General features: G+C 41.8%; 1 protein-coding gene across 1 annotated transcript in view; it reads left to right on the forward strand.

Annotated features, from left to right (window-relative positions):
- Window positions 1-173: 173 nt before the first annotated feature.
- LOC120304130 (discoidin, CUB and LCCL domain-containing protein 1-like) overlaps window positions 174-25,975 on the forward strand; it is a 41,061-nt gene continuing 15,259 nt past the window's right edge. Inside the window, exons 1-9 of the mRNA XM_039334303.1 lie at window positions 174-379; window positions 3,120-3,341; window positions 13,439-13,576; window positions 15,644-15,695; window positions 16,748-16,820; window positions 18,060-18,193; window positions 19,399-19,436; window positions 20,189-20,383; window positions 21,968-22,089. Coding sequence (XP_039190237.1) covers window positions 295-379; window positions 3,120-3,341; window positions 13,439-13,576; window positions 15,644-15,695; window positions 16,748-16,820; window positions 18,060-18,193; window positions 19,399-19,436; window positions 20,189-20,383; window positions 21,968-22,089 — 1,059 coding nt within the window. The 5' untranslated portion in view covers window positions 174-294. The remainder of the gene's footprint in view (window positions 380-3,119; window positions 3,342-13,438; window positions 13,577-15,643; window positions 15,696-16,747; window positions 16,821-18,059; window positions 18,194-19,398; window positions 19,437-20,188; window positions 20,384-21,967; window positions 22,090-25,975) is intronic.

The following is a 25,975-nucleotide window of genomic DNA, read 5'->3' on the forward strand; positions in this document are numbered from 1 at the left end:
ATCGTTTCGTCGTGGTTCCCCCCCCCCCCCAATAGGGGCTCATTGCCTCGATTTTTGGACAGCTGGCGGGCTGGGCGATCGTCCGCTCTTCCTCGACGGGGCAGAGAGACCCGTCTTGGAAAAGTTACTGGCTCGGGCGGGGCCAATGACCGACGGGAGGCTTGGCCCCTTCAGCCAATCGCGCGAGGCGGGGGTCGAAGCGCGCGCGCTCCGGCCGCCGCCAGCTGCAGACGGGCGCTGTTCGGCCGGTGGAGGCGATCGAGCGGGCGGATCCTGCCGAGGCGCCGACCGACGATGCGTCGGGGGCTCCGCGGTGCGCTCCGGCTGCTCCAGCTGCTGTGGTGGCCCCTGGACCTCTCGACGGCCAGCAATCAGACGGGTAAGTCGCGGCCGCAGCAGCGGGAATCGGCTGGCTGGGCAAGCGGAGTGGCTGGGAGCTAGAATGGACGTTGAACGAGGAAAGGAGGCTGGAGAAAGGAGCGCGACAGTTTGGAAGAAAAACGCTTTGCGCAACCTTCTCTTCCAGCTTTGCTTTTCAGAGGCGCTGCACGACAAGCACGAGGCCCAGCGCCTCTGGAAAGCATCAAGATAAGGAAGAAAATGCTTAAGAAGAATGGGGGATTTAATAGAGGTAGTCCTCGAATTACGACCACAACTGAGCGCAAAATTTCTGTGGCTAAGTGAGACATTTGCTAAGTGAGTTTTGCCCCACTTAACAACCATGTTACTAACAACTGCAGGGATTCACTTAACAACGGTGGCAAGAAAGGGTCGTAAAATGGGGCAAAACTCACTTGACACCCCCCCACACACACACACTGCAACCATCATAAATATGAGTCAATTGACAAGTGTCTGAATTTTGATTACATGACTGTGGGGATGTGCAATAGATGTAAGTGTGAAAAATGGTCATGTCATTTTTTTCAGTGCCATTGTAAGTTTGAACTGTCACTAAATGAACTGTTGCAAGTCGGGGAGTACTTGTAGAAGGTGTCTTCCAAATCAGCAGGGCTCTCTTCAGAGAAAAACAAGGGTCCTTTCTACACTTAGATCTAGCTTGCATGTTTGTAAAGAAGCAGCTTCGCTATTGCCTCTTGAATCAATGTCTGGGTTGTGCCATACTGTAGGCTGAACTCGCGAGCCATTGTCTGCAAACCACAGTGGCTCTGGCAACATGCCAAGTCACAAACCAGTCACTTTTTGACAGCACAGCTGAAGGAGCTGAGTTGTTAAATTAGTGGTTAATGCTGGAAGAAAGCTAATATTTTAGGGAAAGAGCAATCACTGAAAGTAGATCGATCGTAAGTCTTTTTTTCAAAACTGAATTGACTCAAGAAAAGTTTCTCTTCCTCAGCAGTCACAATTGTCTCTTCTGGGCTGTGGCAAATAACTCTTTGCTATTTTGTTTCTGATTAATTATAAAATGGCCACTGTCAGCTAAGATTTCTTTAATTAAAAGACTTGCAACCCTGGGAGAAATGCAGCTGATTGTTTTGCAGAAGGTCACTGTTCCATGGCAGCACATTTGCCTGTGAAAACAAAATCTAAATAGGATCCTGATGTGAAATTATTTATCATCCAAAGGGTTGCGTGAATAACAGCTCAAATAACCATGGAAATAATTTTCCAGGTTTATAGGTAGTCCTTGACTTACGACCACAACTGAGAACAGAATTTCCATTACTAAACAAGGCTGTTTTTAAGTCATACCCAGTTTTACAACCGTTTTTGCCAAAGTTAAGCAAAGCACTACAGTTGGCAGATGAATCATGCAGTCATCAAATGAATCCGGCTTCCCGCACTGACTTTGCTGATTGGAAGCTGGCTGGGAAGGTTGCAAATGGGGATCACAAGACCCCAGGATGCTGCAACCATCGTAAATACATTCCAGTTGTCAAGCACTCAAAGTTCGATCACATGACCACGAGGATGCTGCAACAGTCACAAAAACATAGAATCGTAGGACTAGAAGGGACCTCGGAGCTCTTCTAGTCTGACCCACTGCTCAAGGCAGGAGACCTCATACCATCTGGGTCAAGTGATTGTCCAATCTATTTTTGAAAACCTCCAGTGATGGAGCACCCACAACTTTAGGAGACAAGCTGCTCCACTGATTAATTGTTCTTAATTCCGCGGAGGGTTTTTTTTCCACAGACCAGACAGAGCGTGGTTTCATGTGCTACCTGCATTCCATGGATTGGGCTTTGCTTGTTTGCATGGACCGGTTTCTGGCAGTACTGGTCCATGGACTGGGGTAGGGCCCCTGCTTTAAAGGCTTTTTCAGCCTACCCCAATCTGATACAGTCTGACTTTTGGGGACTACATGACCAAATATGCTAGCATGCTCCTAGAATTCTGGGAGTTGACGTCCACACATTTTAAAGTTGCCAAGCTTGAAAAAGACTTGACCTAAACATAAGTTTATAGATACTATCAATCTAAATAAATTCCTTCCTGGAGAAAATGTTTATTTCTCATCTTTCTTGTAGATCCAATCAGGAAGATTTTGCACCCCTTCTGGGAACTGCAGCAAATAAATGACCGATCACCTCATGATTACATTCATGTGTAGAAATAACAAGAGTGGTGGCCTGAAAGGAACTGTATTCATAAAAACAACTTTGAGGTTTTTAACTCGAGAGAGAAGTATTTCCTCCATTACTGCAACATCTGTCCTGTTTCGTCTTTCCCACATCCTGTTGAAAAATATATTGGCTAGGTTATGTTGGTTAATGTGGCACTATCTCCCTGTTGAATGAACCAGATAGAATAAGAATAAGAATAGAACAGAACAGAACAGAACAATTTGGCTAAGTGTGATTTGTCTCCAGTTCAGAAGCTCTCTTTACATGCAAACCAATAGAATATTATTATTCTTATTGCTATCATATTATGATTATTATTACTCTCTAGTGACCTTAATGATGTCACATCACTGGCCACACATTAATCCACCAAAACTTTTTCTGCCTCTGGTTATTAAACTGTGGCCTTAATGAATGACCATGCCCCTGTGTGCTAAGGAAAAAAACAAGCAAAATACAATTGGTCATATTGTGATGTTCTACCCAGGCCATCCTACCGATTATGAAATGATTTCTCTCCTTGCCTTCCAGGGGACGGTTGTGGTCATTCAGTGCTCACATCTTACAGTGGGACATTGTCTTCCAAGAACTTTCCAGGCACGTATCCAAACTCGACTTCTTGCAAGTGGCAAATTCACGGAGCAGCAGGCAGCCCCCTCAGCCTGGCATTTGGAGACATGGACATCGAAGCCTCCGAACAATGCAAATATGGCTTCTTGTTGCTTTCATCTCCCTCAGATGGTTCCAGCTTTGGTAAGGACATTCCTTGACTTCATTCCTAAAGATAATTGATTCTAATTATACTTTCCCATGGAAGAGAAAATGTAGACATCATTGTCAAGGATGAATTTGTACGTCCAAGAATTCCCTCCCCTTTCCATGCACTCCATCTCCCATGGATCACTTCCAGGAACAGTAGTCTGAACAGCCCTCTCTGTACCAGGACTGACTTCTAAAATAAAATCAGTTTCATATAAATTGATTTTTTTTCTTACACTGCAGCATTATAAGAGCGAAGAGTGCCCAATGTTTATACTCTTAGTCTAAGGCCATACTCAGCTTACGAATGGCATACCAGAAGCCATAGCTAAAGAAGGGATCTTCAAACTTGACAATTTAAAAACTTGTGGATTTCAACTCCCAGAATTCCCCAGTCAGCCATGGTTGAAACTAGCCAAAAAAAATAAATTTGTTTTCACTATATTTGAGTGGTTTAAAATGAACCAGAGTGAACAGGACTCCAGAACCAAATGTAATGGTTTCCACTTTCTACTATCTTAGAAGTTATAACTTGGCAGCAATTTTCAAAGATCTCTGAAAAGCTTCATGGGCTTCAAGTTATATATCTCTATAAATGGCTATAGAAAGATTGTACTTCTTTGCTACAGACTTGTTTGTCTGGTTGCCTTCCTTCCTGCATTCTTCCACAGACTGTCAACATGAACTTCCATAGTTGGGTTCTTTGATTATTCTACTGGAAGTCGAGGGGAAGAGAGGTACAGTATATCAACTCTTGAGAGAATCTGAAGTGTGTCATTTAGACCCAGCACAAAAAGATCTTGTCTTCTGGAGCACTTTGACTTTCTTAGATCTCTGTTCCTTCACTACTTCCTTGGCCTGGTGAATTTCTTCCCCTGGTTTGTCCTATATTTAGTTCTGTTCCATTCTCATCACTTCCATCACTTTCAATTCCTGCGAAAGGCTGTTTGGTGATTCTCTGGAAAACAGTTCTAGGCAGACATTTCCAATATTATTTTGTTTCCTTCCTTCTTTTCTTTTTCAGCTTCTCCCCTCCACTTTCAAGACCTTTGTAGGTTCATCCAATTTGAAATCCATTAAACATCTTCTATGAAACCCTGTAAATATTGGGGGTGCTATTTCTCAGCAGGAAGGAAACTTGAATGGATTGATACATGCATCTCCTTTTTCCTTCTCTATAACTAATTTTCCAAGCAGACCATCTTTAGAAAGTTAGATTTTCCATAACGTTCTTATCTAGGACATTGCATTAAAACCATCCACTGAAGCAGCATATGTACATCTGTAAATATTTCCATTGGAGACTTCTTTTTAACAAACATGAGTTTGGAATCTCTGGCAAGACATTTGCACCAATCCCCACTTGGATATCTTTGCACATTCCATTCTCTCCCTTCGGAGATCAATTTGTCACATGCAGTATAACCATTTGCTAGCTGGTGTGTGAGATTATTAGGGGAAAAAACAAATTGGACTTTATTGCAAACTCTTCCCAAACCCAACAATTACATATTGCTTCACAATGCTTTACAGCCCTTCTAAGGGGTTTACAAAGTTAGCCTATTGCCCCCAACAATCTGGGTTCTCATTTTACAGATCTCGGTAGGATGGAAGGATGAGTCAACCTTGAGCCGCTCAGAATGAAACTCCTGGAGTGAGGAGTGAGTTAGCCTGCAATACTGCATCCTAACCACAGCATTGCCACTATGGCACAAAAGATGATCACGTGACCCAGGGACACTGCAAATGTCATAAACATGAGCCAGTTGCCAAGCGTCTATTTTGCTTATATGAGCATGGTGAGGCTGCAACAGTCGTAAATGTGAAAAATGGTCATAAGTCCCTTTTTTTAGTGCCGTTGTAATTTTAAACGTTCACTAAACAAATTGTTGTAAGTTGAGGAATACCTGTACAGAAAGAAGGGCAGAAGTATTTCTTAAGCTTTAAGAAAGGACGTACTATTAAGAAGAGGCTCAAGCTGGCTTCTTCCTGACTTAATGAGGAATATGAGGAAGAAAAAGTAAATTACAATCAGACTTTACAATTAAGTTACTATTGATTGATTATATGCCATCAAGCTATTGTCAGCTCCTAGATAGATTTTCTCCATGTGATCTGTCCCCAACCTAGTCTTTTAAGTCTTCTAACAGGGCACCCATCACAAATGTAATTGAGTCCAACCACCTCAGTGCTGGTCATGTTCTTTTCTTCTATCTTTCTTACTACAGCATAATGTGTCTCTTATTACAGCCTATGTCAATAAAATGTAGTTTTGGTCCTTTTGTGGAATTATTTTCTTGACCTGGCCTACCTCAGATGGCTGACAACTGTGGACTTTAAAACAGAAATGATCTCAATTCCCAAACCATCTTCTGTTCTTGAAAGTGTTTGGTATACTCAGAAATCTTTAGAGATACCCAATTGGTACCCAATTATATTTAACAGAAGAATTGGGAGGTTGGGGTGGAGAATGATCCTATGAACCCAATTTCATTTTTTGTCATTTCAGTCACATTGAAATTCAATCCAGTTTAGTTTCGCTTTTGACCCCATCTGCTTTGGAGACTGTGACTCCTACACTTCTAACTAAATACCATCTTTGGGCCAACAGAAGGTTACACCCCAGATTTAATTCTTTTGGTCGTGGATTGCAACTCTTTCCAGACTCTTACGTAGTGTTTTTATGCTTTTGATTAGTTGATTTCTTTTTTAAAAGTAGATTTATGGAAGAGAGTGATTGTGAGCCACTTTTGAGTCAATTGTGATTAGGGCTGTCTCTGTGCCCTGTTAAACCACATGCATAAACCTCATCCTTGATATTGCAACAGGGTTTGTGATCTGGTGCTCCCGACAAAACCCAGGCATCCCATGCTAAAATTGCCCAGTTTCCCATTGGTAGCTAACTCTCGTTTGAGTTAGCTGGACTTTCTCTTTTGTTTTTAGAAATGTTTTATTGATTTTTTATAATAACAATCCTTAGTGCCTAGTGTACAGTGTGTTGTCTTGGTTCATAAACTTTGAAAACAACAACAATCAATAGTAATTAATTGTCAATAATAATTAATTTTTATACTTTCATAATTAGTATATTGATTAGTAGTATATTTCTTTGATCTTCTTTTCTCCCAATAGTATTCTCCTTCTTCAGTCTTAAACAAATATAATTGTTAATATTTTCAGTGCATAAATGATTGAATATGAACATTATTTTCCATTTTTGTACGCATGATAATAGTGTCCATATATGACATTTTTTTCTTATCAACGTGTTATTTTTATAAAAATCATCTTATTAGTTCACCATATATCTTATTTTCATAATTCTTGTTTAAGCTTAGTTTCTCCGTAATATTCAAACAATTCTTATCAGTCATAATTTTCTCAGTATTTATCCTCTAAATAGTTAGCTGGACTTTCTCCATCAGCTCCTCTTTTGGCAGTGGGGACTTTGAATGTTGACAGCAAAAGTGTAATGCATTTCCAGGAATGTGTGTACTTGCCCCAAAGTTTTCTCCCTCCCTCGATTGTTTGGCTCCACCAGAGGCCCTGGGACAGTTCCTGGCTCTGAAGCTGAGCCTTTTCCTGTCTCCTTCCAGCTTTCAGCAGAGCTGGGGGAAGTTCTCTGGCCTGGGCATTCTGAGCAGGTCTGACCTCGGAGCCGAGAGCAGCCCTATGACAGGGAAGGGAGAGAGGCCTTATGGCAGCCATGAGGGAGCATTGTTTTGTTCGGTTGATGAGGAGCAGCAGGGGAAATGATGCAGCTGCCAGGAGGCAGCACGAGGATAAAGGAAGCCGGATGGACTTTGTGTATTTATTGCTTTTGTATCCCATCCCAATTGCTTCAAAAAAGAACTTAACGCCACAACATTGTAAAGAGGCTTTTGAGATGGGGGCAAAATGAGGCTTAAGAAGGATCTCATTTTGATCCCATTCACAGCCCCCCCCCCAGGTAGAATTGAATTGGCTAGTTGTTACTTTTGCTTCAACAGACTTGTTGCCTCCCTCCATCCCTCTCCCTTCCTTGCTTCCTCCCTCCCTCCCTCCCTCCCTCCCTTCCTTTTGCTCCTCCTTCCCTCCTTCCCTCTCTCCTTCCTCTCTCCCTTCCCTCCCTCCCTTTGTATTCACTGGCATCATAGAAGGCAAAGGAAGAGGCCTTGAGGGACAGGGACCAATGCAACTGTAGGATAAGCAGAGCTAGAGCCTGGGCCAAGAAAGCAATGTGAGAAAATGTCTCAGACAAACCCTTTACTGGTTGACATGAAGATAAAGTGGTGGAGGAAAAGCACATTTAAACTTGTAAGATTCTGTTACTGTGGATATTACAATAAAAATAGTCCTGATCTCTCTGGCATTGATTACTTAGACTGGTCTATCTTGCTGAGATAACCTCAGTCTTGCAAGTCTTCATCTTCATGTGAACCAGGGATGGGCTTGTCCGAGAACTTTTTCAGATTATCTTCTTGGTTTGGCTCAAGCCTCTCTCATCTGACTACGGCCATGGTAAGCCATGCTCCTCCTCTGATCCTTCAAAGCCATTCTTATGCCATCTACGGGCATCTATTTCACCAATCATTCACTTGTCCCTGTGGCGTTTATGTACAGTTTTGTGGTTAAATTTTGCTATATTAAGAATTGGACCTGTTTCTTCTTTATGGGTCATTGTATTCTTTTGTTGTGGCCAAGGGCACAGTGAGTGCTGAGAAAGGTAGCTTACCTCTTCTGCTAAAGGGATGATGCTTGAGTGGAGCCTTGTCCAATGAAGACATGGCTAGACTCTAGCACAGCGGTTCTCAACCTGTGGATTGCGACCCTTTTGAGGGTCGAACGACGCTTTCACAGGGGTCGCCTAAGACCATCGGAAAACACATATTTCCAATGGTCTTAGAAACCGAGACACCGCTCCTCTATCTGGCCGCCGCCGCCACCACCCTCCTCCTCCACCGCCGCCAGCTCCTCTGCCTCCAGGGCGCCCTTCTCCTCCGACAGCACCTGCTCCTGCTGCCAAGTGCCATCGCGCGCACCCCCAACACCGCCCTGGGCTGGCTCAGCAGCCGGTCCGAACCAAGCCGGGTCTGGGCCGCTGCTGGTACTGCCGCTGGGCTGCTCCGCTGCTGCCGCAGCTGCTGGCTGAGCTGAGCTGTAGCGCCGAGCTGGTCTCCATGCCTCCTGGTTGCCCGGCTGCACTCCGCCCCCGGCCGCCCTCCGCGCTGCGTGGAAGCCTCCCCAGTGCCGCCCGGCCAGCCTCCCTTGCCATCAGAGGCCACCTTGGCCCTCTGGCGCCCTGTGCAGCTGTGGGGCTGCCGGGCAGAAGCCGCTCCTTCCCGGCTTGCTGGGCTCCGGACCTCGGAAGCGGCCAGGGGGCGGGGAAGAGGGTGAGGCGGCGGCGATGCCCGCATGTGCATTGGAGGCCAGCTGGCCAGGCTGGGAGGGGAGAAGCGGTGCCTTCTGAATGGAGCTGGCGCTCCGGCCACGCCCCTCTCGTGTGCGATGGACTGCACGGCGTTGAAAGGGGCTCCCGCGACCCCGCCACTGTGATGGCGCTCAGGAGGCTGGAGGGGTGGGCAGGTCCTGGGGGGGCAGCTGGGAGAGGGCAAGAGGTGCCGGGATGAGGATGGGAGGTTCCAGGTTGGCGGGTGTGAGAGGGCAGCCGGTGGCTCCAAGGCACGCGGATCCTCCGCGCAGCTTCCAAGGCCCTGGATGTGCCGCCCCCACTTGTCTTTCTACCAGGTTCTCCGCCAAAGACTCCCCCCTCTCCGGGCAATTGTGTGGACCTGCTTGTGCGTCCTTGGCAGCGCCTCCCCCTTCAATCTCCTTCCTTCTCCATCTCCTTCCTTTCCCCTTCAATCTTCCTTCCTTCCTTCCATCTCCAACTCCATCCCTTCCCCTTCAATCTCCCTCTCCTTCCTTCCTTCCTTCCTTCCTTCCTTCCTTCCTTCCATCTCCATCCCTTGGCGGGTGTGAGAGGGCGGCCGGTGGCTCCGAGGCACGCGGATCCTCCGCGCAGCTTCCGAGGCCTTGGATGTGCCGCCGCTTGGCTCTCCACCAGGCTCTCCGCCAGAACCTTCCCCCCTCCCCGGGCAATTGTGCGGAGCTGCTTGTGCGTACTTGGCAGTGCCTCCCCCTTCAATCTCCTTCCTTCTCCATCTCCTTCCTTTCCCCTTCAATCTCCTTCCTTCGCCATCTCCTTCCTTTCCCCTTCAATCTTTCTTCTTTCCTTCCTTCCATCACCATCTCCATCCCTTCCTCTTCAATCTCTTTCTCCTTCCTTCCTTCCTTTCCCCTTCAATCTCCTTCCTTTCCCCTTCAATCTCCTTCCTTCCTTCCCCTTCCCTTCCTCCCAACATTTTTGAGCAAGGAAGAGTAAGCTTCTCCAGCCAGCATTGCTATATTGTTTTTGTGATTAATCACTATGCTTCAATTATATTCAATTCGTAACAATGAAAATACACCCTGCATATCAGATATTTACATTACAATTCATAACAGTAGCAAAATTACAGTTATGAAGTAGCAATGAAAATAATTTTATGGTTGGGGGTCACCACAACATGAGGAACTGTATTAAAGGGTCGCGGCATTAGGAAGGTTGAGAACCACTGCTCTAGCAGAAGCATCTTCAGATTTCCTCTCCTGTTGTTGGATATACTTTTTTTCCCCATCACCATCCTTACCAGCAAGTCTAATGGAGGCACCAAAGAGTATCAAAAAGGCCTTAGCCAAATGGAAGAGAAGTGTAGGAGAAGGCCAGGCTGAGCCCAAGGGAGGGGTCAAGCATGTCATCAGTCACAAGTCCCTTCACACCCACAAGAGAAATTCTTTTCTATGCTTAACTCCCCCAAATTTCCCTTGATCATTAGTAGTTCAAATTCTTGTACAGAGCTTAATCTTGCAATAAATCTTTACAGAGGTAGTCCTCGATTTACGATCACAATGGAGCCCAACATTTATCTTGCTATGTGAGACATTTGTTAAGTGAGTTTTGTCCCATTTTACATCCTTTCTTGCCACACTTGCCAAGCGGATCACTGCAGTTGTCAAGTTAGCAATGTGGTTGTTAAGTGAAACTGGCTTCCCCATTGACTTTGCAGGTCAGAAGGTCACAAAAGGTGCTCACATGACCCAGAGACACTGCAGCCATTGTAAATATGAAGCAGTTGCCAAGCATCTGGATTTTAATCACGTGACTGCAGGGATGCTGCAGAGGCTGTAAATGTGAAAAACAGTCATAAGTCACTTTTTCAGTGCCGTGGTAACTTTGAATGGTCACTAAATGAACTGTTGTAAGTCGAGGACTACCTGTATTCATTTGAACTTCCTGAATCTCCTGATTTCTCCGGCACTTGACATTAGGCTTTGTTTTTCAATAATAGGCTCCAAAATTTCTTCTTCAGTAGAAGAGAAACTGCTTCTCTCTTCAGCACATAACTGAACTACCTGGAAAACCCACAGCTTTGGGAAAACATTCCCCCCCCCCATTACTATTACCATTAGTATGGATGACTGTAAGATTACCAGACATGATGAGATTAGACCAGGAAAAAAGTATTGGGAAACAGAAAGACTCAACCCCACACCGTGTCTCTTAAAGCAGAAATTGCAATGACATTTGTTTATGCTTCAGCTCTAACATTCCACTTCCAGAGACACAGCGAGTTTACAACCTGAAAATAGTGGCAAAACCACCAAGGTCAGCAAAGGCAAGCGAAGGCAAAAGTAGGAAAGCATGTCTACAAACGTCCTGCTGTGTTTGTTTCGCTTCACATTTATTCCACAACTCTTTCGCCACAGCCTTGGCTGTCTGCTCAGTTAAATAAACCTGCTCTTTGCCTTGTTAGTTGTGAGGGCCATTCCAAACAGGCTGGTGGAGGTTGAGGTATACAAGTTTGCTTAAAGGAATTTTGAGGGATAAAGACAGAATTGGTATATGGAAGAAATTCCAGAGATTTTCCTGTAATTTATGATCCTGGGATTTGGGACGTGGGAGTGCAGAGCAGAGTTTGGCGGGGATAAGGGGATTGCATACTGCTGACTCAGTTGTGGTTTGTGGCTGTTTAATCAGCAGAGAAAGTGTTGCCATCATCATATATCCTAGAGAAGTCATTTTCCTTTGGTTTTGGAGTTGTTTTTCTCTGCTTCACGATCTTCTATTTCTCATATTTTTATTTATGTTTATTTATTAAATTATGTTTTTGTTTCTTAGATGTTTGTTTCTAGACTTGTAGACAATTAAAAGGTTTTATATCGGAGTTAGGGAACACGATGGCCATCAGTTTTAGTTCCATCATTTACAGATACTTTTAATCAGTGCTTTTTTTGAAAAAAAAAAAAAAAGGTGCCAGAACTCACACATGTCATACAACCCACCTTGCCTACCCTACAAGGTTCCATCCAAAAAAGGTGCCGGAATTCCGTTCTGGGTGTTCTGTGACAAAAAAAGCCCTGCTTTTAATTAAAAAAAAATCTGGCATGCTGCAAAATAAACATCAGCCTGGAACATTTATATACTACTAAAACTCTTATTGTCATGATCTTTAACTGAGTGAAATAATGTACCATAGTTTTTGAACCAAGGTAGCACAAATGGGCTAACTTACAGAATACATCCAAAATCCAGGACCTGTGATTCCCAAAGGCAATAAAATTTGAGAAAGTTGTGGCCGGTTTAGTGCTCCTGACTGCTGCTGCGATGCTGCTATGGTCAAATGCTCTTCATTTTCAACATTCCGTGACAATTTCCAAGCCAGGCTCACAATCCTCGCACCCTCCTTCTTCAGTAGCAGCCACTTACCTGCATTATCTCTAAACCAATGACCCAATGGGGCATGCATTATCTAATCATCTCTATATACTGTATTTACATAGTTTACTTATTTTTCCTTGCATTGCATTATTGTAATTCATGATGGTTTTTTTTTTAAAAAATGTATGGATTGTTCACTGCCCAAAGTTGTGTATTTAGGAGGGGTGGCTATATCAATTTCCTAAATAAAATAATATTAATTTGCTTAAATTTTAATTCTGTTTGATCATAAATAAACCCAGATTTAGTTTTCCAGCCATATACTTTTGGAACAGAATTTCTGGCATGCCACAAAAAGGTCTTGGGCAGCCTTCAACTGGAGAAAAACAAATGGAACAATCCTGTTTTATGAGATGTGTATGGAACTTTAAGCCTGACTGTATCTTTGGATTGTTGTTGTGACACTAAGAGAAACAGGCTTGTTCTGAACTATTTTAAAAGCTTGATTGGGTGCTCTCAGAAAAATTAACTGGGCTCCTTTGGAGGAACATGAGAAGAACTTTGTTGGATCAGGCCACAAGACCCCTTCTCCAGGACCCTGCTTCTCACAGGCATTTCCAGGCAGAGAATTGAAACAAAGGAGTTTCCCTTTAGCTATTTTTCCCAGCAACTAGCAAATTACCATTTCTGCATGCAAAAGTCCCCTGGAACAATAAATCACTCTTTCCAACAGGAATCCTCAGCCAACAGAAAGGAAGCCAAAACTAAGGCATGGGAAATGAGTGGGGTGAATCAACAGGCTTGGGGGCAGTTCAAGATTTGGCAGAGCAGTGTACTAAATCCTAATAAGGACCCTCTTGGTAGAACACAAATACTTTGCAGTGGGCTGATGTCACATTTCGGTTTTGTTTCTTTTTCCTTGTTGGTTGCGTTGTGACCTTTATTGAGTCCAAACTCTTTAACTTTTGAGGACAGTGAAATCTTAGTCAGCTTCCCACTGTCTGACTTGGAATTGTACTGGCTGGGAATGTCTGCATAAAATCTAGTCTACAGTATAACAAGATGTGTGGGATGAGATTTAACCATTATAAAGCTGGGCTGAATAAAGAGGGAAAAAAGGAAGAAGCAGTGTTCCCAAAGGCACTTTCTTCCTTTCCTAGCATTATCACTTTCACTCTGTTGCTAAAATCAAGTTCTTGATGGAAAATTCAACAAGGTCCAATTGGGGGAGGTTTGCTGGGAGAATAGAGGTTGATTGATTATTGCTGAAGGATACAACAAATGGCTAGTATGACTTTGGATGGAAAAATTCCACAGTTTATGCTCTTTCTTTCTCATTTTCCCATTCCAGGTCCATACTGTGTCAGTGCATATCCTCCTCACTCAGTCTTGGTAATCAATTCCACCTCCATAACCATCTTATTCAACAGTACAAAACATCGCTCAGGTCGTGGCTTCCTTCTTTCTTATGCCAGTGGCAACCGGTCAGGTAGGGAATACATCTCCATTGCATATTGCTTCAGTTGCCAATGCTGCACACTGTTAAAAACAAAAACAACACTGATGATGTTACTTACGTCTGCAAGAAAACCACCAAGCTCGGACAGCACCAAGCCCCAAACCTGGTTCATTAGAGTCAGCAGAATTCTAAAGGGAACATTTACAGCTGACCTTCATCTTGAAAGAATTGCCACAGGGCCAGTTACAATGTACATTGCCATGAGTATTTATGAGTCACTACTCCTCCCATGTGGCATCTTGCAATCTGTGGGATGAAATCATGAAAACAGCTTGGAATTTCTTTATCTGGTGAAAACTGAAAATAGCACTGGTAGCTGTCCATATTGGAATACGTTGCATTCCTCATATTGGTTTCTCATTTTTTTTTCTTCTGTTCAGTTGTGTTTTATTCTTAAAGACTGACTGGACAAGTCCCTGCAGTTTTCTTGGCAAGGTTTTTCAGAAGTGGTTTGTCATTGCCTCAGTCCTAGGCTGAGAGAAAGTGACTGGCCCAACATGGTTCAAATGGCTTCATAACCAAGGCGGGACTAGAACTCACAGTCTCCCAATTCTCCTGATGCCTTAACCACTAAACAAACTGGCTCTATCTTGCAATTTATTTAGGGCAGGGGTCTTCAAACTTGGCCCTTTTATGATTGTGGACTTCAACTCCCAGAATTCCTCAGCCAGGCACACTGGCTGAGGAATTCTGGGAGTTGAAGTCCACAAGTCGTAAAAGGGCCAAGTTTGAACACCTCTGATCTAGGGGTCCCAAATCTTAATCAGCCAGAGGAAACATAAAGTGTGCATTGTGGACACGCACATAAGTGTGGCCATAGCAGATATGTTCAGCCATACACATTTACCAGACGCAATGAAGTGAAAATCCAAAAACTAGAACTAGAATTTTTGGATTTTTTAAAGTGAGCAAAAGGACCTATATTTTCTAGTACTTCGTTTTTAAATGCAGAGGCAAAATAAATGTACTGAAGTTTAGGCATACTTACACCAAACTAAAAATGAATGGACATATAAAAGAGAAATAAAAGAGATAGTTTTAGGATTCAGAAATCCAGGGGGGAAAAAACCAGATCAAACAGCTCCATGTGACTCTAGAGTGCTTTCTGGGACTTGCACATTTTTCCTCAGAGTTTTTCTCTTTAGATTACTGTCTGGTATATCTGATTCACTTGGAGGTAATGAAAGACAGAGTCCAAAGTACATTACACACTTAGTTTTTAAACAATATTAATGGTATCTTCTATTTTCAGTATTAATATTTTTCATGCCTGCTTCTTCTAAACAGGCAAAAATGTAGAAATACTCCATTGCTGAGAATTCAGCAAATTGCAGCATCTTTGTAGCCAGAAGGAAAAAATATGCAATGTTTACAGAAAATTCAACAAATGCTTCATGATTATATAAAGACATTCTCTGCATGCAAGAAATTTCAGCAGTAAGCTTGTACTGTCACTTGTACTTTCACTTGAATGAGAGTTGCCTCAATCCGTTTGCTGCAAAATGACTTTACCCATTTCAGCACCTCAGAAAACTGGGATGGAGACTTGATTCCATTTCAGAATAGTTTATGAGCCAACTGTCATCAGGTGCAAAAAAAGTCAGGAACCAGGATAGAGTTCAAAAGTACTATAAGTTTATTTCATGCTACATATACACAAGAGTTTGAACTTCTAATGGTCAAGGCAAATTGGCGCCAGATAAAAATCAATGGACTTCAAGGGGGGGGGGGGCTGGACTTAGGTCTCTTATGGGGTGTAGACTCTAAACTGATGATGCATTTGACCCCACCATCAGGCTCAGCATAGAAATCTTCCCTTAATGACAAAAAACAAATTGAAAACTTACCTCCGTTATTTCTCCAACGTAAAGATTAATACAATTACTTCCATCATCTGGACTTTTGTGGACAATTTCTAATTGCCTTGTTCCTAAATTTATGTATTAATATAAATACAAATGTTGAAATGGGGGTGCTATAACCCCTATGATAACACCCACCTTCTAAACTGCTGTGTTGTCTCATTCTCACTTTCAGATTTGATTTCATGCTTGCAAAAAGGCATCCATTATAACACAGAACAAATCAGGTAAGAATCCTGAAGGCAGGACAAGAAGTAACGGATGGAAACTAATCAAGGAGAGAAGCAATCTAGAACTAAGGAGAAACTTCCTGACAGTTAGAACAATTAACCAGTGGAACAGCCTGCCTCCAGAAGCAGTGAATGCTCCAACACTGGAACTTTTTAAGAAGAGACTGGACAGCCATTTATCCGAAATGGTATAGGGTTTCCTGCTTGAGCAGGGGGTTGGACTAGATGACCTCCAAGGTCCCTTCCAACTTTATTATTATTATTATTATTATTATTATTATTATTATTATTATTATTATTATTATTTCTGATAAAAACTGTTCTGGTTGCTTCTAAATAAAGATCTTTTATGCAGTAGAACAAAACGAAATGAACTTATTAAAGCACAACTATGTGCAACTGCAATAGGGGAAGGAAGTTTAAATCTGGGTTTAAACCCTAGTTTTACTTTTCTAATTGTTTCAGAAATGGTAGCTTTGGAAGCAGTTTTCAACAGGTCAAGGATACACAGACCTTTTTTCTGTTAAGAAAGGACACTTTAAACATTATTTCCATCAGCTCCATTTCTCTGCCTTTGTTTAAAAAATTGCTATGGTGTCTTGCCAACTTTGGCTAATCTCAAAAAAAGCAAGCAGATCCAGTTATGAGTTCATGCTGTATTTTGCTGTATTTCCTGATATCATGTTTCTCAGTCTTGGCCACTTTAAGATATGTGGACTTCAATTCCCTGAATTCCTCAGCATTTCTCAACCGTGGCAATTTCCCCAGCATGCTGGCTGGGGAATTCTGGGAGTTGTAGTCCACACATCTTAAAATTGCTGAATTTGAGAAACATTGCTTTAGTTCTTGCTGCTACCCTAAAGTAAGGACTGGAATCTGTCTGCTTTTTGGTGCAATTGGCTCATTGTGTTTTTATGCGATAAAAGGGAACTTACAAAACATAGAAATACCATCTGAACTATTTGAATCTTAGTTGGCTAACAGTCTTGCATCTGTCTTTCTCTGTCTCTCTCACACAAATCATGTTCTTTTCTATTATTTTTATGCAGAGCTTATTGTCCTGCAGGCTGCAAGAGAGTGGCTGGTGACATCTGGGGAAATGTGAATCAAGGATACCGAGATGTGAGTTGCTCATTGTTGATCATGCATTCAAATGTGCTCTTGTTCAGAAAGTAGTGGCTTCAGAAGGTTATTTTCCTGAGGACATGGAACTTCCAAATGCTAGCTGATTGCAAGACCATTCCTGTTCCCATTTCAAGAGAAACTTTGCTTGAGGCAATCAAGTTCAACTTTCTTTGTGAAGAGCCTCATGGTGTGCTGACCGTGGTCCTGACTGTGTTGGCCTTGATTTTTGTTAATTTTGACCCCTATATTTTTCAGTTTAATGATATGGATTTCAGATTGGGACATGGGGAAAGGGAGTTGATATAGAGCAGGGGTGTCAAACTGCCAGCCCGTGGGCCGGACGTGTCACATGGAAGCTGCGCCCACCCCATTGCTGGCAATGGGAAAACCAGCCCGATACGTTGTGTGATGTCACAAGTTTGATATGCCTGATATAGAGTCTGGTCCACAAAGTGTAGTAATTTATAGATGGTGTGATAAGAATAAGATTGTTTCAGCAGAAGCCTATATTTGTGGAATTCTAACTCAAGAAAGATTTACATATCTCATAAGCCCAGGACTTCAAATCAGCTCTATATACTATTCATTTCAAGTAACTTTCTCTTTTCACAATTATCAACTATTGCTATTTTAAATTTATTTCAATGCCTGTGATTATATTTACTTGATATTAGACTCCTTTTAAACTGTTCACACTATTCTAGTTTAAGCTGTTTGAATAAGGTTAATGGTATTTTGGGTTAATGCTATTTTTATATATTGGAAGCCACTGTGTGAGATCAGAGTCCTTAAAGGCAGCCTAATTACTGCATATCTCTAATTAAGAATATTTTTTGTTATGGCCCACCTTTTAAGCAAAGAATAGAAAAGCATCAACATGACTCAAGGCAAGGAGGGGAAAAACAACCAAAATCTGCAACACATTATAGCAAAAAATCAGAGCATTTTTAAACAGCAGCAAAATGTGTAATAATGTCACACAAAACCTATTTAATGATTAATATTATTATTTTTATGCACATGTTTCTCTTGGGCGGCAGTTTGGAATCTGTCCAAGCCATTCCATAGGCAGAATTGGTTGCTCTGATCAACCCTTCAGCTCTTTCACAAATGTGAATGAACTGAGCCTCAGAAACTATAATGAAAAGCAGAATTGTTCTCATGGTATGCTTTCCACTTGATTTCTGTTGCCTGGAGATTTGACACAATTGTCCCCTTTTATTTATTGCCCTCCAGACATCTGTTCTTTGCAAAGCAGCTGTCCATGCTGGTGTAATCTTGGACGAGCTGGGGGGACCAATTGTGGTATCACAAGAGAAAGGAGTCACTCTTTACAAATCTAGTGTTGCCAACGGACTGCATTCAAAAAGGTGAGCATCCAACAGAACTGTAAAGTAGCCTACAATGACCACGGAACAATTGGTTCCTTTAGATCAGGGGTCTTCAAACTTGGTCCTTATGACTTGTGGACTTCAATTCCTAGAATTCCTCAGCCAGCATGCCTGGCTAAGGAATTCTGGGAGTTGAAGTCCACAAGTTATAAAAGGACCAAGTTTGAAGACCCCTGCTTTAGATGATCAGTTGATACTTTGCAGTTTGGTCTCAGATAAATTAAAATAATCCTTATTTTGCTATCTTCCGTCGTTTTTCATAAAAATAAAAATCCTATAGCCTTCTAAATACTATTGTTATATTATGGAAAAATCAGTACTACCAATATTAATGCACAAAGTATTTATCATTTTTTGTAAAGTAAGCAAGATATAAGATACTAATTGGCAATTTGTAGAAAGACACGATCCTCTAAGACTGATTGTTCATTACAGTGCTGGCCTTACAAAATGTACAGTAGTTATTTTTCATGAGTTAAAATATATAAATAAAAATAAAATCCAGCAGAACCAGTTCTCACGCTGTGCCAACATCTGCCTTGCCTCTTCTTTGATGGTTTCTATTCATCAGAAAAAAGGCTTTTGTTTTTACTGTTCTCAGATTGAAAGTTGTTTTCCAAGTTAGTAATGATTTTGGGCTTAAGTATCCTGAGACCCTAGAAATAGTGCAGGGAAGAGCAACAAATGTGGTAAGGGGTCTGGAGGCTAAACCGTTTGATGAAAATCTTCTAGTACTTGAAGGCTTCTCACAAAGAGGGAGTCAATTTATTCTCCAAAGCACATGAGAATAGGACAAGAAGCAATGGGTAGAAGTTCATCAAAGATCCAACCTAGAACTAAGGGGAAATTTCCTGATAGTGAGAACAATTAATTAGTGGAATGACTTGCCTCCAAATGTTGTAGGTATTCCATCATTGGAGGTTTTCAGGAAGAGGTTGGACAACCATTTGTCCAGAATGGCATAGAACAGAGGTGTCCCACCTTGGCAACCTCAAGACCTTTGGACTTGGCATGGCTGGCTGAGGAATTCTGGGAGTTGAAGTCCACAGGTCTTAAAGTTGCCAAGGTTGGACACCCCTGGTATGGAGTCCCCTGCTCAAGTAGAAGGTTAGACTGGAAAACCTCCAAGGTCCCTTCCAACTCTGTTATTCTGTATTCATTTATGTATGTTTCATTTTGAACAGGGGATCATTATCAGAAAAGCGCCTTATTTTTCACAAAGGTAAGTCTTTCAATGTTATCCATTTCTTTGGATGCTTCCTTGGAAAAACGCCTGCCTCCCATTTCTAAAATCAAAATGGCAAAATAATCATTTACAATAAACTGATGCTATTAAAGCAGCAAAGTGCTGTTGAGATCAGCAATTGGGTTTCCTCTGGAAAAAAAAAAAGCAACCAGGGAGAATTTCTACAATAGGAGTGCTCTATTAAAAAGGGCCTCTTGATGGATGGCAATGGAGCAGAAATCTATTGAATCTTGGATAAAAAATATCAGCTATATTTAAAGGATGTTAATTCCATTCTATTTAGGGGTCCCTTCCCAAGCTAGAACATTTCAGCTGTCTTGAACTAAACCTCTTGTCTCTCCAGACAGCATAACAGGAAATTATAATGCAACATTTTTGGAGAAATCCTGAGGAGGAAGGCTGGTTTATAGCTAAAAGATCCAGAAGAGCACTTAAAGTCAACATTAGGAACAAAGTAATATGCAAAAGTCAAGTGATAGGGTCAGAACGATAGACCCACTCAACCATGTAATTCATGATTGCAGCCAGTTGCTCTCAGCCCAACCCACCACCTTTTCAAATCTTTCCTGAACATTCAAAGAAAAGATAGGATAAAAATGCAATACTGAATAAGTTTTTTTTTTTTTTGAAAAACAGAGTTCTGGAAATACAGAAATCATGATGAGCTGGGCAGGGTAACTGTGAGGCTGATTGAAGAACTTCACTTCACCGTGTCCTTGTTTCCCCAGACTGTGCCAGGGCTTTGGAAGTTGCCAGCTTCAATGCTTCATCCTGCTGGCATGAGCAGAACATGCTGGGAGACCATCATGCTTGGGCCGCTGTGCGAGCAGCTTTTGCTGCTGATGGTTCGTCTTGGGCAGCAGATCACAGCTCTGCAAATGAATGGCTGGAAATAGATTTGGGTGGAAAGAGGAACATCACAGGTCAGTAAGTATCCTCATCATTTTCCTTTGTCTAAAAAACAGGGGTATCCAACCTTGGCAGCTTTAAGATTTGTGGACTTCAACTCCCAGAATTGCTGGCTGGGGAATTCTGGGAGTTGAAGTCCACAAGTCTTAAAGTTGCCAAGGTTGGACATCCCTGATTTAAATCAAATCATATTCTGGGACTCAGTGTCGGATCTGACCGCCTCCTTTTTCGTCCATTTTTTGACCTCCACCCTTTCATTCTCTCTTCCTTGCTTTTCCCGGCCCCCCTCCCTTTCTGCCTACCTGGTTCCTGTTCTATATGAAAGATGGGTGGACTGAACAAGCCTAATATATTCTGGCAAATCCACCCTTTATTTTGAGATGCCTGAGTGCACATGCGGTTTCTGTGTGGCCATCCTATAATGGAGCTAGTTTGATGAAGAAAATGGAGGCCTTGTAAGACCGAGGGACTGGAGGCTGGGTGGAATGCAAGAAGGGTGAAGGAAACTTATCAAACATCTCTCTCAATGGGGGCTGGTTGGAGCAAGGAGGCAGCCTTGGACATTCCAGCTGACCAACCTGAAGCTCTGCTGGACATGTCTTCTGTTTTTTCCCCCCGTCTGATCACAGTCCTTCAGTTAAATAGAAAAGAAACTGCTTTTGGTTTTTTTTCCTAAAGGAGAAAAAAATGTTAGAGAAATTCTTATGGGTAAGGGATTGGCTTTGGTACTAATTGTTATTGCAAGAAGGCCAAATTTGGGTGAATACTCTTGTTTTCACTGCAGTCTTGCCTCTCCAGCTGTCTGCAACTTCCTTGGCTTCTCTACTGCTATTTAACGCAAAGGAAAGACATTAGGAGCAACAGCCAAGGGAGTCTTGTAGCATCCTTTTTCATCACATAACATTCAAAGATTAAAATTAAGGTCAGCGATCCATCCAGCATCTCTGGATTTCTTGTTTGCTTGAAAAAATAGATCTTGAAGGGTTCAGAGAGCCTGGAGAAAAATTAGAAGGGTTCCAATAAAAAGTTAGAAAAACACTACTGATCTGTTTTAGCCATTGCTTGTCTCCTTAGAAAAAACAGAACTATTAGCAACTAGCCAATCTATTCTAGTTATAACAATAACAATAATAGAGTTGGAAGGGATCTTAGAGGTCATCTAGTCCAACCCCCTACTCAGGCAGGACAACCATTTCAGACAAATGGTTGTCCAGTCTCTTCTTGAAAACTTCCAGTGTTGGAGCATTCACAGCTTCTGGAGGCAGGTTGTTCCACTGGTTAATTGTTCTCACTGTCAGGAAATTTCTTCTTAGTTCTAGATTGCTCCTCTCCTTGATTAGTTTGCATCCATTGCTTCTTGTCCTAGTTCTAATCAGCACAGGTTTGGATGCACACTCTTATTTGAAACATGATGTCTCTAGAACAACCTTTCCCCCTACCTGGTATCTGCACAATATCTTGGACAACCACCATTCTGTTGTAATGTTTTTAATTCTTGGATAGAGGTCATAGCTGGACAATTGAATGTAGTTTCATCATAAACATACTTGACTTGTGCCTATAAATTTAGATACAAATTTTAACCGTATCTCTTCTAGGAATTGTCACCAAGGGGTCTTCCCAAAGATACAATTACTATGTCAAATCCTACCAGGTTCAGTTCAGCAGAGATGGCAAGAATTGGAAGACCTACAAATCCAGCAGCACCAATGAGGAAAAGGTGAAGTGGATTAAAATGAACAGCTGCTTTTAGTAAGAGTGGAAAATATCGATTACCATTATTGGGTATTGAGATTATTGAGTCTGTCATCTGTACTTCTTTTTTTTTTATTATTAAAAATTTTTATAAATTTTTACAAAAAGACAAAAAAAACAATACAATACAAAAACAAAGCAAAACAAAACAAAGCAAAACAAAACAAAACAACCCTTCCCCAACCCTCCCCAAAACCCCCACTCCCTCCCCCCCCCGGAGCTTCCCAGAGCAGAATATAGGTTTAATTAAAAAAAGTTAAAAGAATTATATGAAAAAAAAGAATATAACACTAATATATATATATATATATATAAAAATAAAAGTTATAAAAAAGCTAGATGATATTTTTTTATATCCAATTTAAATTGTATAAACTTTATCCATTTATCCCAAACAGCAAGAAATTTCTCTTGCGATTGTTCTTTTAAGAAAGCCGAAATCTTTGCCATTTCCGCCAAATAAGACACTTTAAGAAACCATTCCTGCAAAGTAGGCAAAGATTCCTTCTTCCAATATTGTCCTACTAACAGCCTTGCGGCTGTGATCAAGTTCAACATCAATATAACCTCCTTTGTATCACAATCCGTAACTATACCTAATAAAAATAATTGTGGAGTAAATTTTACCCTCCTTCTAAAAATTCTCTGAATATTCCACCATATCTTAATCCAAAAAGCTTTTATATTTCTGCACGACCACCAGATATGATAATAGGTGGCATCCAAACAACCACATCTCCAACATTTAGGCTGTAGGTCAGGGTACATAAAAGACAATTTTTGTGGATCAAGGTGCCATCTATAAAACATTTTATAAAAATTCTCCCTTAAATTCTGTGCTTGTGTAAATTTAACATTTCTCACCCAGATAGTTTCCCAGGTATCCAGTAGAACTGGTTCACCAAAATTCTGCGCCCATTTAATCATACAATCCTTAATTAATTCTGTTTCTGAATCCAATTCCACTAGAACCCCATAAATTCTCTTAATGTGAGTTTGTCTTTGATCCTTCACTTGCTTAATAAAATTTTCATCTTCTCTGAGAAAACCCACCTTACAATCCATCTTCCATCTGTCTACTAATTGCCTATATTGAAACCAAGAATAAATGATATTTTCATGTGCTAGCTCTTCCAATAGTTTTAACTGCCAATTTTGTCCATCCCATCTAAGCAACTGTGTATAAGACACCGTATCCATTTTGACACCTCTTTTTATCCCCTCTATCGCATGCCAAGGTATAGCCCATAATGGTATTTTAAAATCACTTTTATAATATTTTCTCCAAACCCTAAGTAAAGAGATTCTTATAATATGAGATTTAAAAGCCCGGTCCACTTTTTCATCTGTACTTCTATAATTCTCTGGTTTGGTCCAGCAACCAAACAGGAGAGGTATAGACTTTAACAGATAAATAGAACTGCAGAAAAAGCAGTTGCAACCAGCCTGCCTTCCATGGAAGACCTGTATATTGCACGGGTCAGAAAGAGTGCTGAGAAAGTATCTACCAACCCTTCATATTCTGGACATAAACTGCTTCAACTTTACCCCCAGGACACCTCTATAGAGCATTGCATGCCAAAACAACTAGGCACAAATGTGGTAGTCTCCCATGAAGAATGAGACACGCACGTAGGTATCTCGGGATGAGAGCCCAGAGCTGACTCCAAGATCCTCTTTTATTGTTACAATAGTTTTTACATCACACGGCGTAATCAAAAGGCGTATACAAGGGCGGTTACAATGTATCACATAGCAGACACTTTCCAGATGCAAGACTGTGCAGGTGGGTGATGACTCATCCATCCTGTTTCCCGTGTTCTTATCAGAGCCTATCCAAATGGCTGATGGATGTGTTCCGTGGCTGGAACGGTCTGTTTTGGTATGTCAAGGACTGTATGGGAGCAAGTCTATAAGCAAATCTATGCAAGCATTCCGACATCTCCTCCTTTTCTGTTTTTTCAATGTTGCATTCCTCCAGTTCCAGAAGGGATTTTGTTTCACTGATTAAGGCGTCCTTCCTAGTGGAGGGCGTAACATTTTTGCACATTTGCAGGAGGGAGGGAATATATTGAATGCAACAACATAGCAATACAATTAATATCAAAATGGTTACTATAATAGAAATCAAAGATCGTAGCCAGGATCCATCCGGCAGCCAGGACCAAAGGGCACCCCAAATGTCCACGGTGCTTGATCCATCGCTGCGTAAGGGACTGTTTTGGATCATAGATTCCATTTTTCTTACTGTAGCGGAAATATTAGGTTGAAAATCATGTATATACATACAACAATGAGAATGAATTAAAGCACATACACCGCCTTTTGCTGCTAAAATAATATCTAAAGCATACCGATTTTGCAAAACTACTTCCCTTATTTCCCCCATTTCTTGATTAATCATTTTAATGCTGTTGATTGTTTCATTAAACATATGAACAGTCCAATTGTTAAGCAAATGAAGGTCCCGATAGTTCATGGCAACTCCTAGATTGGGCAGTATCCCTCTGCTGATTTGAGTCTCTAAACTACCACCCAATGTTAGGGGTGGATCCGAGGAACCAGTATCACGTTTGTTCCATAGGCGTCCATCAGGGAGATGAGGCACGGCATATACAGCAGGGGTCAAAAGGCCCAGTGTACAGGTGCCTTTCCAATCCCTAGGCACCTGGTGATAGGCTCTACGGCCACATAGTAGCCACATATTGGATAACTCATAATAACCCTAGCAAGACTCATTAGCAAATGTTATTATGGATTCCATGTCAAGGCAAGCCATGTAGGTACTGACGTTCGTCCATTGATTGCTTCGATAAGTGTCGTTTATCTGAGTAAGGTTGCTTTTGATGGATTTGCATTTCTTTGCAGAATTCCATATAATAACTTGTTGACAATTACTATAATTTCCCAAATAAGTGGCAGTAGTGAATAGTCCTGTGCTATAAAAACAAAATCGGGCAGGTTCCATTATACGAGCGCCCACAGCATATGTCATATTCAACGTCTCTGTTGTTACATTCCATAGCTGCTTCCATCCTGTTTCATTGAATGGGATGGCATAAAAAATGAGGCCACCACGACTGTCACCAGGAATTTGCATGCAAATCCAACAGTTCGTGACGTTAAGTGTAAGAGCAGTGCGCCTGGCATCCCGTACAAAAGCATTAAAAGCCCACAGTCCCTAATCCTCATATGCCTGGCTGAGGTGGTGTACGTTGAGCCATATAAGGATGAACACAATGAGCTGGAGTCCAAATGATCTCGCCATGGTCGTCTATTGCAGCGTAGCCTCGACCCCAGGTAATGAGGGAGGTAGGCCCTTTCCAGTTGGGATCAGGCAAACGTCGATAGTATACCTGGGGGTGTGAAGAATCTGTGGGAGAAGCAGAAAAATGCCTGCTTGCAGCGGTTGAGCCAGGGGTGCCAGAAACATTCAAAAAGTTTAAGGTAAAAAGTACAATATTAAGAGTGTTTTGTATCCCAGGCAAGCCGGGGGTATTTTCCCCTTTCTTTTTTGCATGCATGTCTAGAGCCCTTTTTACGGTCTGATTGGCTCGTTCCACGATCGCTTGACCAGTGGAGTTATATGGAATGCCAAATTTATGAACAATAGACCAGCGAATGCAAAACTGCGCAAAGGAGGTGCTGGTAAAAGCAGGACCATTGTCTGTTTTTATTTCTTTTGGGTTGCCCAGGATAGAAAAAGTACGAATACAATGATTAATAACATGTTTAGCAGACTCACCCCTTTGAGGGGTGGCCATAATAAAACCTGAATAGGTGTCAATGGAAACATGCAGATATTTCCAGGGGGCAAATGGCAAATATTGCGTAACATCCATTTGCCAAAG

Source organism: Crotalus tigris, unplaced genomic scaffold (genome assembly GCF_016545835.1).
Source record: "Crotalus tigris isolate CLP2741 ecotype Arizona unplaced genomic scaffold, ASM1654583v1 scf7180000017628.32516253702:7417878, whole genome shotgun sequence".
In the NCBI taxonomy this organism is placed as follows: Eukaryota; Metazoa; Chordata; class Lepidosauria; order Squamata; family Viperidae; genus Crotalus; species Crotalus tigris.